Raw genomic sequence first — 15,213 nt, forward strand, 5'->3', positions numbered from 1 at the left:
TTGCAACATGTTCATGCAGTAATAACTAACCAATTATTAATTTATTTTAAATTGTTTAATAATATCTTTTGATTTTAAATGTCACTAGTTGCTATTTTAGAATTTTTTGTTCAAGCTTGGGAACTCGAGTGATTGGCAACTTATTGAAAATGTCTGATCGTTTAATAATGGAGAAATTTCACATGTGAATGACTCATAGGTCAGATTAATGCACAGTGCATCGTGTGCATGCTGATTGTAACGCAGACTTGCATGTTACAACTTGGAAATACCAAAATATCCATATAAAGTCACACATATGGACGATTATGCTTCATGCTATACTCGCTGTAAATGGCGCTTGCATTCTGCTGTATGTGCACTTTTAATGGCGAACATTCAGGCGTTATGTAATCTACTGTTGGCGGCACGTAGTCGTTTCATATTTCTTTCACCGTTCATTGACGACGCCACACGTAGTTTTAAATTTTCGGGTTTAGTAATACAGAGCTGTAAAAAAGTGAAGGTTTTTGCATCTGTGAAGTTGAAGAAGAATCAGTTGTTTCGCATGCAACTATCTTAAATCTCGGCTTCTTTGAGTTATCCAAGCATATGCTTCCAATTATCTCAGCCGCCGCGACTGCTGGCGCTAACGCGAGCTCTCGTCTATCTGTTGATCAGCTCGCGGTCGGTCTCGCTTGTCGCTTGTCTCTTACATGTCTCCAGTCTCTTCGCCGAGGCGTTCAGACATTCGACGTCGACGCGCATAGCGGTTCCATGTAATTTCATAATTAATAACTTGCAATACTGTGCATGCAGCCTGTTGCCTGCCTGACCAGTCGCTCAGGCGAGTCGTAATACTTTTTGCCATTTTCTAATTGATGATTGATCATTAATCGCTTATGATTGCCAATCCGTGTTAGCAGAAACAAGCATTCATAGGTAATAAATTTTTGCACTGAAATATCATGATCAGTACAATACATTTTTTAGGTTTTTATCAAAAACTGCCGTCTAATTGTTTTATTATATCGATTTTACAACTGTCGTGGGTTTTTATAATCCATTTCCTTTCATATATTAATCATTTAATTAAGGTTTTTTACGTTGGAGTTTGAACCGCATTTGTTGAGCCTTTCAAATGAATTTCATGATAACTGTTTCCATAATTTGCTCATATCCGTTAATGTGAGGTATTCACATATACTTTATCATATGTACAAAAGTATATTTTATTCCATAATAGGGAATTCTATATTTACAGTATTTGAATTGTATGTACGTGAATTGAGTCTGTTGTGAATTTTCAATGAGACCTAGTTTTTCCAATTAGGAAATGATGTCATGGATAACGCACTATGTTTTGCACAAACAAAACACAATTGATGTCATACACAACTAAAGTAAACCACTACGAATAATAGCACTAATTTGCACTGTTTTGCTAAAAATGAATTTTTTATAACATGTTTTTCCATGTTATACTATTTACCTATAATATTATATAGAACAATTTTAATAGTTTCGACAAACAATTGTCGCTTTTAACGTCTTTAGTACTTACCCATTGATGATTCACGCGCTAAGCATTTGCAATAATTGCCGCAATAACATTTTCATGCATTTTTTCACCGTAAAGTTGCGCTCGATGAATCGGAATGAACTTGAAATGTGTTGCAACGTGCAGCGGTGCAGCAATGCAGCAAATAAGCGACACGTGTCAGGAATCACAAACTACGTTTTATTAAGTTTACCAACACGACTTACGCATCGAGACAAACAAAAAGACGCATTGTGAATTGAGACAATCAAACAATCATATTTAAAGAATGCGATTGTCATTTAAGAATGCGCACACGTATGGAATATTAACACGCACGTCGCAGAAGAAGTCAGTAAGAAATCGAAAGCGTCATTTCGAAATTACACGTGTAGATCTTAATTCATACCAATGGGTAGCAATTTTATCGCGATACTCTTTGCTTGATGATTGTTTATGCACACATTTTTGCTCATTGATCAACATGCAATTATCAGCACTGGCGCATTCGCTTTCAATAATTACATCTATTTAGCGCGCCGCCGGTAAATATTTATGATATAACAAACGCCGGCATGACCAACGGTTACGCGCCGCTGTAGGTACGCAAATTCCTTTCCCAGGTAAATTAATTCATTCTTACAATTGCGGCAATTTGTAAATCTAGAAAATAATTTCTTCTTGAGTGATTTTATCTTGAAATGCACTATATAGTAAAGCATAGGATTTATTATTGATTTAAGTTTTGACATCTGTAAAGACCTATATTAGAAACTAGCGACACTATTGCGCACCTGCAGAGCGTTTTTATCATAAATAACATCAATAATCACAGATAGGTAGCTTGCAGCATACAGACATGCTAATTTATAAAATTCTCGAACAATTTTATTTATTTCATATAAAATTAAGATTAATATATTTACTTTTTTTCACTTTACTGGGCAAGTAAATCTCGAATTTGTCGAATTTGCTAAATTAATATATGATAATCGTGTTTAAAGTGTAATATTTGATGCGAAAATTAAACATTTTTTATTTTTAATTAACTTGCCAGTTCATTATTCCGCATAGAAGAGTGCAGTATGCACATATGACACTACTGTTGTTCATACAATCTTATAAATTAGCATGTGATTATGTGATTCATCACCTAGTCATCGCTTTTTGTTGTATACTGGTTGTTTGATAGAAAAAGAAGGACATTCGACCTCCATTGCAATCACTAATGACAATGTTAACCCCATTCTGTTATAATTTGTCTTTGTCAACCTAATTTTTGTTATATATATAAGTAAGTATATCAACCGCGCAGTAATTTAATTTATTTAAATAAATGATTAAATTGTTAGTGTTACTGTTAATATTTCCTGGAAACGGATTATGTTACTTGTACTTTGATGTGCACAGTCTATAGATCTCTTGGTAATTTTCAGTATAAACATTTATGAGTAAGTATATTTATTAATAACAATCGTCACATGCTTTTATGACGTGCAGTGAATAATAAACATTTATCTTCGCATGACGAATTTATAAATCATTTAGCATTCGGTCAGTACTAATTTTGGTCGGTGTTTCGAAATTGGGAACATTTTATGACTTGTTTATTTGAGCAAGTATCAATATTTTACAGTGTCGTCATTTATTATTGCATCTCGTCTCGAATTCATACAAATGTATAAAGATTGGAATTTTTATTACTGTTTAAATGTTTGCATACCTACCCACAATTAAGATTAAAAACTAAGTGTAATTACTCATGAAAATAATCATAAAAGTATTTTTCAGAGTTGTTTTGAATAAATTTTTTGCTATAGGATAATATTTGAAAATTTGGTAAATAACGTACCTAGACTTTACATCTTCCTTAATAAAATATTGCTATATAATTATGAAATATTCTTCAAAACTCTTTTAGTGTAGTTAGAAGAAGGAGACATTATGAAATAAGTTATTTGTTCTGTTTACTTTTGCTAGGTAATTGACCACAAACTATTCAAAAAATAACTTTAAGAACTATCCAATAAATGATTTCATCAATTTCTCCGTAATATTATATCAAACATTCTAGTTTGCTAAACAGAAAAAGAAAAACACTAGAGGTATTTGTATATACTCAAAGGGTGCAAATAATTTAAAACCGTTTCCTAATCTGCGGTTTACATATTATAATCACATTAGAATGAGGCATGTAATAAAAATAACAATTACATGCACCATAACTGACTTACGCAACTATTGTTCATCGAAATCATAATGTAAGTAAACATGATCATATGCAATTGCAATTCTAATAAAAATGCACACATAATTTACATAAACTTTTGGAGATATGGTATGAAAACATGCATCACGTTGTGATGCGATTTAATCGATTCCTTATCAAGACGTGACTAGGAAATCGGCGATTCTGATCAATATAATTGGTCTACGCTTGTTGTGTGGGCTAAATTTCAATTAAACATGTGCAGTCCAGCCAGGTGCACTCTCCGCCAACTAGTATTTCAATAGGTACGGGCAATGAAAGATGTTGTATCTAGAAAAATCGAGAAAAACAGGAAATTACACTCCTACCACGCCGACGCAAACTTGACCATTCGAACAACGCCCACTCGCCCAGCATCAACAATTCATGCGCACAAAAATTTGCAATATAAAGTCCTTGTTATCGATTGTTTTGGGCATTCATTGTGATTAATAATGACTGGTTTTAATTCATTTTTAAAAGATAAGTAAAGCATCATTGGCGGACAGATTTGATCTCAAATGATTAGATTGTTATTTACTGTGATAAGGTCACATTTTTTGAAATGTTTGTTTGTATATTGTCTGTAATATTTTAATTTTTTTTTCTCTTTCGAGAATATTGCGTTTTTGAATTAGCGCGTATTGCGCCTGAAATAAACAAAATGTAATTGTTAATCGTGAATTTGTCGGCGCGTCTAGGCAAACATGTGAGTTGTATAACGCAGCAGAGGTAATAAGTGAATAAGTTTCCACTTTATGACCTAACGTCAAGTGCAAAACAAAATATTTGCTGCATTGCGACGTATTTTTCGTGCCGCGATATTTTAATGGCACACACGCAGCACTCACGTAACTGCAGTGCAACGGAATGAATTTATCAGCGAACAGGACAAGCTCCCAATTGATTTGATTAAAATCACCTTGACTTATTGTAATTTTCAACTCGATCAGGCGCATTCGTAATTCCTGGTAATATTAACAATATTGCAATATACTGTTTTACATTTCAACATTTACTTATCGTTTCACTATGCAGTTTCTGGCAGTTGAAGTATCTACTACAGATTTTAAAGATGTGATCATTTTGGCGCCGAGATTCTTATCTTAATGATAACACGAAAAAAACAGATCGTAATCATCAGAATAAATTCTGAAATAATTTGTTTTGTTGCTCAGTTCTGTAGTTTACGCGAATGTAATCAGATTATGGCAGATTAAAAAAAAAATTTAACTTTATCAACAACTGTCAACTGTGACAAAAATTTAGATTTTTGATTTATAAATTTTTGACGGTGTTATCTGTACTGATTACAATATTACACTATAAAACACGAAAGTGCATAAGTATCATTATATATAGTTTCAAAATTATTCAAAAGTTAATCTTAGTTGCGTGCGTAGTTATTGTGTATTTGTACAAAGCGGCCTTATTGAAACAATAAAGTTATATTTGTAACTTTGTGATAAGATTGTTTAAACTAGCTCACACAATGGAAATGCATTAAAGGTTATCTTGAACAAGTAATGCAATAATGTGCTTAACAATGACTTATAACTTAAGTACAGTTAACAGTAAATACAAATGAGGTCATACGATTTTCCGTGATTTTCTACTTGATCAAGGAGTAATTAAAGTGTGAGTTAAGTCCAGGTGAAAAAGTCGTAAACTTTGGAGAGTACTTTGCCAGTTTATCACGATTTGTTGGTACATGGTGTGCTTAAAATGAGAATATGTTACCCGCGTAATAAAAACTTGTTCTTTTAATGCCTTATTATGGAGTATTTAAATTTTATACTTCATTATATTTTACGTCCTTTTAACTTTTTTCCTGTTCTTTATTAGGAACAACAATTTTCTGAGCGAAAGCTTTTTTGAGCGAACCGCTACCATTCATATTCTATAGTGAAGTAGGTATTGTAATTGTAATATTTATTATTTGTTGCTATATAGCCGATTATTATCAGTACTTATCAAATATTTGATAATAGTTATATTAATTTTATCTGGACTTTTTATGTGGAAACTGTAAAAAAGTGCTTAGCACTTGGTGGACAAATGTTAGATGAGACCATTCTAATTATATTATTTATTGTTAATTTTAGAGTTGGTTTGTGAATTTTATACCTGAAGTCTCAAATTAATTATCTTAGCGGTATGTTTTGTTAATTGCAGTTGTCTTTAACTGTTTATGACAATTGCTTGTTTTTAATGGTGGGAGCTAACGAACAATCTCTATAAATGGCTACATTAATTGCAAAATGACTAGATTTTCGTACGTCAGGGTATGCATGTGGAGGGTATGTAAATCATTCACGCAAAAGGCATGTATAGGTCATTGAAATAAGCACGAAGTGTTAAATGCAGCTGTTCATAGACTTTTTTCAAATATATCTGCTACAGTTTTATCACTTCGCTTGATTCCACAGTCATGTTAATGATATGAAGACCAGCTTTTCATTAAAAACCCCGCAAATGTTATTAAATGTTGTTATCTGAGAATATTTTACTACATTGTGTATCATAGGTCGTCAAACTCTAAGTAAATATATGTCAAAACGAAAAATACGATTCCACAGAATTAATATTCTCTACAGGTGATTTAGTTTAATTATATCTAATGATATGTGAGGCAAGAACCCAATCACAGTTAATTACATTTTTACCTTTTATTTTAGGCGAATAACTAGTTTCGTAGTATGTAACTTTGTGTGTGATGTTGGTAGATTAGGTTGTTGGATGCCTAATCTAATCGAAACCATTCTCAATATTGGGCACGTGTATTCATTAGTTTAATTAAAAATCCAAAGCTAATACGCAACCTTTGTCAAAAGTATTCCACGAATACTTGAATTTGTTGAGGACAAGTGTTGGTATGAAATTTAATTTAACTTCTCAATGGAAAACAGCACAATTAAGCATAACTACATAACTGGCATTAAAACTTTGCCTTTTACGGCTAGTTACATGCAATTTAATTTTTAATTTAATTTAATTTCATGTTTTACATGCGGTAATCTCTTGGAATTGTTCATTAGCTGAAGATTTCTTAGAAGTACACTGGCTTACAAGCAACGAGCGACAAATAAGTCACAATACATCTCTTAGGAATCTTAAGAATAAGACGAAGGTCCTTCGTCGACCACCACAACACACGCCTAGAAATTCTCATTCCACGCGAGGAAGATTATGAGTTGAGTAGATGTACTATAGGTTTAGAGTTTGCTTAAGACTTAAGGCGTCTTAAGGCCTACCTGCTTGCAAAACTTTCCAAGAGAACCTACAGGTAGAGAGGTACAGCCATTGGCCACGTTGATGAAGAGAAAACGGCGAAGATGAAAAGCTGTGTGCGGGTACAGGTGTGTGCTCGTGTGTAGTGGTGAGGATGTGGGGATGAGAAGAAACTGGTTGAATTCCATTCGCGGTCGAGACCAAAGTCCATGGACCAGAACAACCGGCATACCATAAGATGCACGAGATGCAAGAGATTCGTGGAATACGATCTCTGAGTAAATAATTAAACATCGGACATTGTGAGGCCCACACATCAACATATCCCAATTCTGCGCAGATAAATATAGTTTTCACAATTATAAAAATGGGATCTACTAACAACACGTGCCATCTGTCCCCAATTCGAAGGGTATCCTCTTGAACCATTTCAAAATCTTTTCATTCTTGGATAGCTTCAGAAGACTTTTTACGTTTTGTTGTTTATTCGGTACCGGCATGTGATGGTGATGCTTGTTGGTGGCACCTGGTGCGGCACGCACGCTGGATATCGTCGTCATGCACCTGCTGCCGGCGCGCACCTTGAGTATACCTGGTGGCTTGTGCCACATCGTATGTTCAACATCTGCCGTTTTTAATTCCTCGCGGTTGTGCTTCGGACCGCTTTGAAAGACTCAGCAAAGACTGGCTCGAAAGTAAATTACCGGCCGAGAATGCAACGATGCGAGCCGTGTATCGAGGCGTGTGGAGTTGCGCAGAGGTGAATACTGAATTTCAATAGATTCCTTAAGAATTTGTTGTGAATAAAACTGAGCTTTGTGCGTACACCTAGGAAGAAATCTTTAACGTGCCTTGTATATATTAAGCCAGGAGTGATAATGAGCTCCAACCGAGGAATTATAATGTTGATGAGATGATGATTTCTCGAGGACTTTAGAAATTGTGTTTCGTTGAGAAATCTTTTAAGTGTTATTGATTTTTATTTGGGCGGTGATTTCATTGCTATTTGATTGCATACAGTCATTTATTGTTTGCACTTGTTGCACATGTTTCACATGTATTAATCATTTCTCATTATCGATTGTTGCTAAATAGTGCGCGTGAAAGTTACAAAGAAAATAGTCAAGCATTTATGATTGTGAATCATTAAACTTTCCATATACGCTATTAATAATAAGTATGCATTCTACAACAGTTTACGAACTCTTCTTCCTTATTTGCAAACAATAAACTTTGCTAAAATAAAAATTATATAAGAATAAAACTATCAAGCAATTAGTTAATGCGTAATAAATCTTTCAAATTCAATTATCTATTCATAGTTGACAACTTTAAGTGTTTAATTATTTTGTGCGCATTTGTATTTTTACATAACTGAACAATTACATTAGTTCCGAAAGTTCCATTCATAACTGCGTCAAATATATTTATAAAGATTCATTGTTTTCTTTTTTAAATTATTTGAATTGAGGATATTTATATAAGCGATAAAGTTCCAAAAAAACGTAAGAATGTTATCGCTAATTTGGGATTTGTCAAGATAAATACAAATAAGTATTACAATGTAAATTAATGTTTATCGGTGTTCTGAGAAGACAAACGTAAACTTGTTTAATTGCAATTTACTTATCTACGTATGTGGTCTCATTTTTTGCAGACGGCAAAGCTGTTCCTACCGCATTCGGCATTGTTTCAACTTTCAACTACCAAACATGTCAAGACCAACAATATAAAAGGTAATGTTTCTTTTTTATGCATCAACATTTCTTGCGCTTTGACGCTGACAACTTTGTTTTGGCTCAAGTTGGTGCTGGAATGCGCTAACTCGCTAAGTATATTGAACTTTCGGCCTAAGAAATACTTGATGTACTGGCGGTACATACGTCGTTACTCTTCATTCCGTACAAGTACAGTTCGAAAGCAAGTAACTTACCGTTTGTTACTTTGGCCGCCATTTTGTCTCCATATGAAATTTCATGGGAAAGTAAGTCACATAAGTGCACACACACACTTTTTACAGCCATAGTTTGACAATTTTATTTAATCAGACTATAATAAATAATAAAAGTATACACTCATAAGTTAATCAATAAGCAACAAATTGTACATAGAATATAATGTAGGACTTGGTGTAGAATTTCTAATAATTAGAATGATAGTGTGAATGTTATCACGCCGTAAATGACCCAGTGATGAGTGAGGTGATGTAAATGTTAAAATACATGCAGAATTTCATCATTTGAATTCATTTCAATCAGAATCAAAAACACAATTATTTGACCGTCAAATATTAAATACTCTATCATATCAATTTTTTGATAAATTTGGCTATTTGACACATACACTACTTCAATAGTAGATCATCATTGCCATTAATCTAGGTTTCTAATTGAATTTCCTCGGCGATTTATTTTTAACACACTTTTTTCGAGTTGATTTGTCTGACAATTATTAGGATAGAAACGTCCTGACTGTGGCTTTGATAGCGCTTCGACAAACAGGACAATCCTGCAGATTTGGTGCGCAATTGATACATGTGGCAAGGTGTCCGCATGGTAAAAAAACAATCCCCACCTCGCAATCCATACAAATTTTACACAACCTCGCCTCTTTCAATAATCTATTCTCTTCTTCTAAGGATAATTTGCGGGTGGGTCTTGCGTCCGCCGGCAGCTGTCCATCTGGTGATGTTTTTCTAACCTGCGGTTGCGGTATAGATGTTTGAGGTTTTGCTGTTGATTTCGTCGGGGTTCCCGGCTCGTTAAGGCTGGAGATGACGTCGTTGAGCATATTGGTCACACTGCGCGATATATGATCGTCGCCGTTCTCATCTTCGTCACGCTGGAGATTCAAGGTGGCTTCAATGAGCGCATCGCCGGTGGAGAAGCCGGCGCCTGTACGTTCTAGTTTATCGCGGATGGCTTGTTTTACACGGTCCACCTGCAGGCCGACGTCGAGGGCGGCGCGTGCCGGGGCGGACAGCATATGCGTCTGGACATCTCGCTCTGTGATTTCTTTTCTGTGTTGAGCCGTCCTACGCGATGCTGCTTGCAATTCCTGAAAGAAAATAAACAAAGTTAAATTATGACTAAGATCATTTAAATTTGAATTCAAATTAGTATTGTTTCAAGTATCGTAGGCGATGGGAAGGAAGGAAGGATGTTACTCCCCCACAATGAACAAATCACAAATATCCGCCCTGAATTAACTTAGTAATCGCATTTCCCGGCATGAGCAAACAATGGTCAAATAATTGATTAGTTTTGCGTGAATGATTAAAGGCTGAGTAGATGATTTATTCAAATCTCAATAAAACTTACTGCATCAGCAACCCAGCAGTAATTGCTGCACGCGCGATAGACGTCCGTTGAATAGATGACGAAATTCGACATCATTACCACTAATAATTGAATAGTTTATGGCTGCTTTATAAATTTCTTATCGCGCAATCGGTGCACTCAAGATTCTCTACAATCGTCGATCAATTCGTCAAACAAAGCGGTTGTTTCCTTTCCGTTCAATATACTTTTACGTTATTTTCTGTTTCGGTCTGCATGCGATGGTATTTATTGTATGAATACTGTTAGTGCCTGAAAATATGGATTACCCACATTTACGCACGCATAACATTATTCTACATAAAACTAAATGCAGTGAGTAGTGTTACAATCGGCGGAGCGCATCTTATCTAGCCAGTAGCATAATTAGCATAAACTTGATTAATATGCATTAACGCAATTTTTTTGTTGCGAAATTAAAAAATATATATTTATATTTCATATTTACAGTTATTTATATCGCTGTATATTTGTATATATTATATATTTGTCTGTCGATTTGTTAACAGTTGTTCAATACTGGATAGTCGATAGAATAGACACGTATTGCACATTAGAAACGATTTTTTCGTCTAACGGACGCGTATCACGATTTAATTTTTCCGTTTTCGTATTTTATGCGTTCGCCGTTCGCGATCTCAACCAGAACGCGGACCGTGCGAGCAATTTGACCTTTGCGCAAATGCATCGAGCACTGGCCGCTCGCTTTGTGCTCGTGCTCGGTGCACGTACTTGCGATACAAAGTAAAGCACCTTTGTGTGCACACCTTTGCGGCGAACGAACTGAATAAGACCCTGCGCTAAAGAAGCCGGACTTTGCGATGGCATTCATGTTTTGTGCCATTAATGCAACTGCGAGAAGCTTTCTCCTTTATAACTCTTCAAAATATTTAAAAATTTTCACGATGCTAATTGTTACAAATTTAAAACATGGTTATTCATTTAAAACATCAAATGTTAATATCCCATCAATTTCCTATAATTACATCCTGTGTATTCCACCCACTTTTAAATGAATTGCATTTGTTTCTCCCTTTTTCTCTTCGACTCGTTGACGTTTTGTTTGTGCGCGCCCCGTTTTAAACACAACTTCCTGTTCGTACACTACTTCAAACACATATATTCATAGTCGTTCTTAACTTGTCCTGTGATCTGTTTGTGTGTGAGTGTCGCGAGTTACCCACGTAGGAAGTTGTTAAGTGTAAAGACTTAAGTCGTTTTATAACCGCGTCGCCGGGTCGCTTTTGTGTTGTAGAAGAAAGAAATTATACGCGTGCACAATCGAACGCAGTTTCATTCAGAAACGTACAACGGACTACAAATTACACATTCCTTCAGTTACCTAGCAAGAACCTGGCCAATTTAATATCCAATTTTACTTAACACAGGAAAATATTCCTATTTAAATTTTCACGTGTACGGTGTTTTTTTTTTCTCTCTAAATTATTAATATAGGAGCAAAATGCTTTCCTATCCAACTTTTATGTAAAAACAAAACTGAAACGTTCCATTTTGCAATGAAATTGTTATTGCTTAAAAGAAGTGACTCAAATGCGTTATTGTGGTTTGTTCAATGTCAACAGCGGTTTTTGTTTACCAAATGTAAAGTATTACGATGTACATTTGATGACGATCACCATTTAATGGAAGCGATTAGACATTAAAAGTAGCTTTGCGCACAAGTGCGCTAATATATGACGCATTTAAAAATCATTAAAAGAGTTAAAATACAAGTTTTCGTACTATCACAGCGAAAACAGTATTTGCAACATCTGTGGTCTGTCGTACTCGTATGTAAATTTGATGCTAATTTTATAGTGCAAGATGCGTGAGCCATGTTCCTTCTTTATTCTTCATTGATCATTGCATAGACAAACTTAGTCATCAGAAGTCATCCAGCAACAAACAACAACGTCATAAATTGCAATTTTCTACAATTCCTGCGAGTCTCCGGTAGTATTTAAGGCAATAAATAACGCACAAAAAAGAAAATTTAAGGCGTTTGAAGATTCGTACAGATTCGTCTCTTCAGGTGAAAAGAAATGGAAGCTAGTTATTCGCCCGCCTTGCTGTTCGGTCGCATTGATTGCATTCCCCGGCGGCGCGCGTTCGGCGCAATGTTCTGTGATCATTATTGCGAGCATTACACAACGAGGCATGCAAGCATTGCAGCCAACCATCCCAACAAGTAAAAGGCATAACCGCATAGCCATAAAGGATACAATATTTTGCAAAATACAACGCGTTCGTGCACGCGCAACAATTGTATCTCTCCGACATAATTTGCACAAAAATGAAATCTTATTGAAGACAAACTGTATGTGGTTATGAAAGATCTTTAAAGATGCGAAGATGAAAGAGGTTCTCTGATACCCGGTTGTTTTAAGTTGCGGCGTTCTTTTTTGCACTTTCCAATTTGACTTCGCTTGTTGCATGAATGCCCTTAATTTGGCCCTCTTCAAAACTTTAAATAAATGCGTTTCCTCTTATTAAGCTTCCACGCATTCTTTTAAGGCTTGAACAAATTGTCCTTATTTATTGCGCTAATAACAACCGTGGTCGGATAATAACAGGATGTTGAATGTTAGCTCAATCTCATCATGGCATGCTAAGTACTGGCTAATGGTAAAGTAACAAAATGAAAAAAACAAAAAACTTCAACTAACTTTTACTAAATCGTAAAAGTTCAAAAACGAGTGGCCACCCTACCAGCAATATTAACATTTTCACTTTATGCATAAACTATCTAGCACAGTTTATAGCTGCTTGTGCGGGTAATTGTTATGCACTTTAAGATCCATGGGAATGAGAGCGCATTAATAATTACCTCCTCACCTTCTCCGCTAATAATCTAACGCGGTATGAATCATGCATGGCGACCTCACCGCGGGAAAGAGAAGGCGCGCGCGATTACATTCCACGCCGATTCGATTATCGATTATTCGCTCGTTTCATTCATAAATATGCAATTGCGATTTCTTCACGACTCTTGAAATCAATGAAAATCGTGGCCTCTGTCGGTTTTACTATCACTATTGCAGGATGCTAATAAATTTTGTTATTTTGCAACTTCACTCATGTTTTATGAACATGCTACCCTGGTCTATAGTAATGAGTTACCTTAACACTTGCGGCATCTAATTCAGGCGCACATGCAGTAATAAAATCTTGTCCTTTGAGCAGGGCCACAAATCCGCAGTGCGGAAACCATCTCGCATGTTCCGTCCATGGTTCGTCGTGTGGATCCCAATGTTTTAAGCCACCGTCGCAGTGAAAACACCGCACCTGGTCGCCGGAGCCCTCGTAATAAAAGCCTGACTGTGCTAGCTGTTCTGGTGTTTGCACCAGGTCGCTAGGCCAGTTCGCAAATGTCGTCAATCGCGCCTCCATTGTGCCGTACTTTGGTTTCTTCGGCCCCTTATGAGTATTTACTCCCAACGCCGCCAAATTTCCGTCTCTAACTAAATTTATATTTGGTAAATTGCTCCTATTTGCTAGATCCTGCATCGAACCTGATGAACTACCCTCCAGGCGGGGTTCTATCGTACTCACAACAAACGCACAGTCAGGAAAGTGGCGGGTGTGTTCTCGGTCGGGATCATCTCCTGGCTCCCAGGTACCTACAATACCACCACAGAAGGCGCATTTTGTAAGGTCGTTATGTCTTAAGTAAAAGAAGCCAGCTCGTGCAAGACTTTCAGGTGTGACAATGTTAGTTGCAGGCCAAGTTGCAAAAGTTCGAAGTCTTGCAGCCTCATCCAGTAAATCTTCTCTTGGTTCATTTGTTTGACTGTTGGTAGGCATTGATATGTTTGGAACATTGCCTGAAGTGGAAGGATCCTTGACAAAGGGGCACTCAGGGCTGAGTTGTTGGTGTTTGGCCATTGCTTGGTCACCATATGACCATTCCCATATTCTTAGGTGACATGCAAAGCACTCTACCGTGATGTTCGCCTTAGTGTAGAAGAAGCCCGCCTTGGCAATGCGTATGGGGTTCACCTGTGCGTCGCTAGGCCAGTCGGCGAACGTCTGTAGCCGATTTTCTTCCACATTCATGTTATTGTTGATGACTTTTCGAGGTTAGGTCGGCAGCCGTGGCAGAGCGCATTGAATTTTTCGTAGTTTACAGCAATTTGCACACGATTTGCACGTATCCTGATGGACGGCGGGCAAAGGGCACTCGAATTTGGCACAGTAATCATGAATTTATCAAAATAGTTCCAGTTTTTTTAAGTAGGAAATGATTTATTGACAGACTGGAGCGCTGTTGCCAGCGACATCCAACAATCACACCGAATATGTGGTTGCGTTCTAATAACAAAACAGTCATTATTTATTAACAATGATGACGACAATATTTCTACTGCTTTTTGTTCATGTCTTCGATGCGTTTTTGTAGTTCTGGTAGCAGGTTACAGGTTTTGCTCAGCCATTCTCCATTTGTCAACTGATTCTGCAAACTACATGAAACATTTAAAACATTTAAACTCTTTAAAGTGACAATTTACATTTGAATTTGACGTTTTAACGCTGCATTCTCGTCAACAAGTCGTACAAGAGTGTCCTTATTGTTTATTAAGCAATTCTCAATTTCATCCATACTTAGCTGGATTGACCATGATAGAACTTCATCGTTCGAGAATGATTCTAATCTTTGAATTTTGGCTTTTAAGTCCATCAAACTCACAGAACCTCTTGCAAGGTCCATGTAGATTTGGTCCATATTTTTTCAATCCGCAACACACAGCTGTGAACTAAACACATAAAGAATTAAAACTTTATAAATAAGTTTTTGAAAATCTAGGGACATTGAAAATGTCATTTTTAGTATGGAACTAGGGAGTACAAATTTTAAAGTATAAATTCATTAGTATTGT

General features: G+C 36.1%; 1 protein-coding gene across 3 annotated transcripts; it reads right to left on the bottom strand.

The window, feature by feature from the left end:
• Nucleotides 1–9,009: 9,009 nt before the first annotated feature.
• On the bottom strand, nt 9,010–15,075 carry LOC135800550 (baculoviral IAP repeat-containing protein 7-B-like). 3 transcript variants are annotated; one of them, XM_065313811.1, is made up of 4 exons: nt 14,845–14,987; nt 13,849–14,796; nt 13,457–13,797; nt 9,010–10,055 (listed from the first exon to the last, which is right to left on the bottom strand). In XM_065313811.1, the coding sequence occupies exons 2-4, from the start codon at nt 14,390–14,392 to the stop codon at nt 9,450–9,452; spliced, it is 1,491 nt and encodes a 496-aa protein (XP_065169883.1). In that variant the 5' UTR covers nt 14,393–14,796; nt 14,845–14,987; the 3' UTR covers nt 9,010–9,449. The 3 variants fall into 3 exon arrangements, with proteins under 3 accessions (XP_065169883.1, XP_065169882.1, XP_065169881.1); XM_065313810.1 differs by having other exon boundaries at nt 13,457–14,796; nt 14,939–15,075; XM_065313809.1 differs by having other exon boundaries at nt 13,457–14,796.
• Nucleotides 15,076–15,213: the final 138 nt, after the last annotated feature.

This window comes from Atheta coriaria, unplaced genomic scaffold (assembly GCF_025399875.1).
Source record: "Atheta coriaria isolate IRGN ID8LTWV9N9 unplaced genomic scaffold, Caltech_Dcor_3.1 hic_scaffold_10_pilon, whole genome shotgun sequence".
Lineage (NCBI taxonomy): Eukaryota > Metazoa > Arthropoda > Insecta > Coleoptera > Staphylinidae > Dalotia > Dalotia coriaria.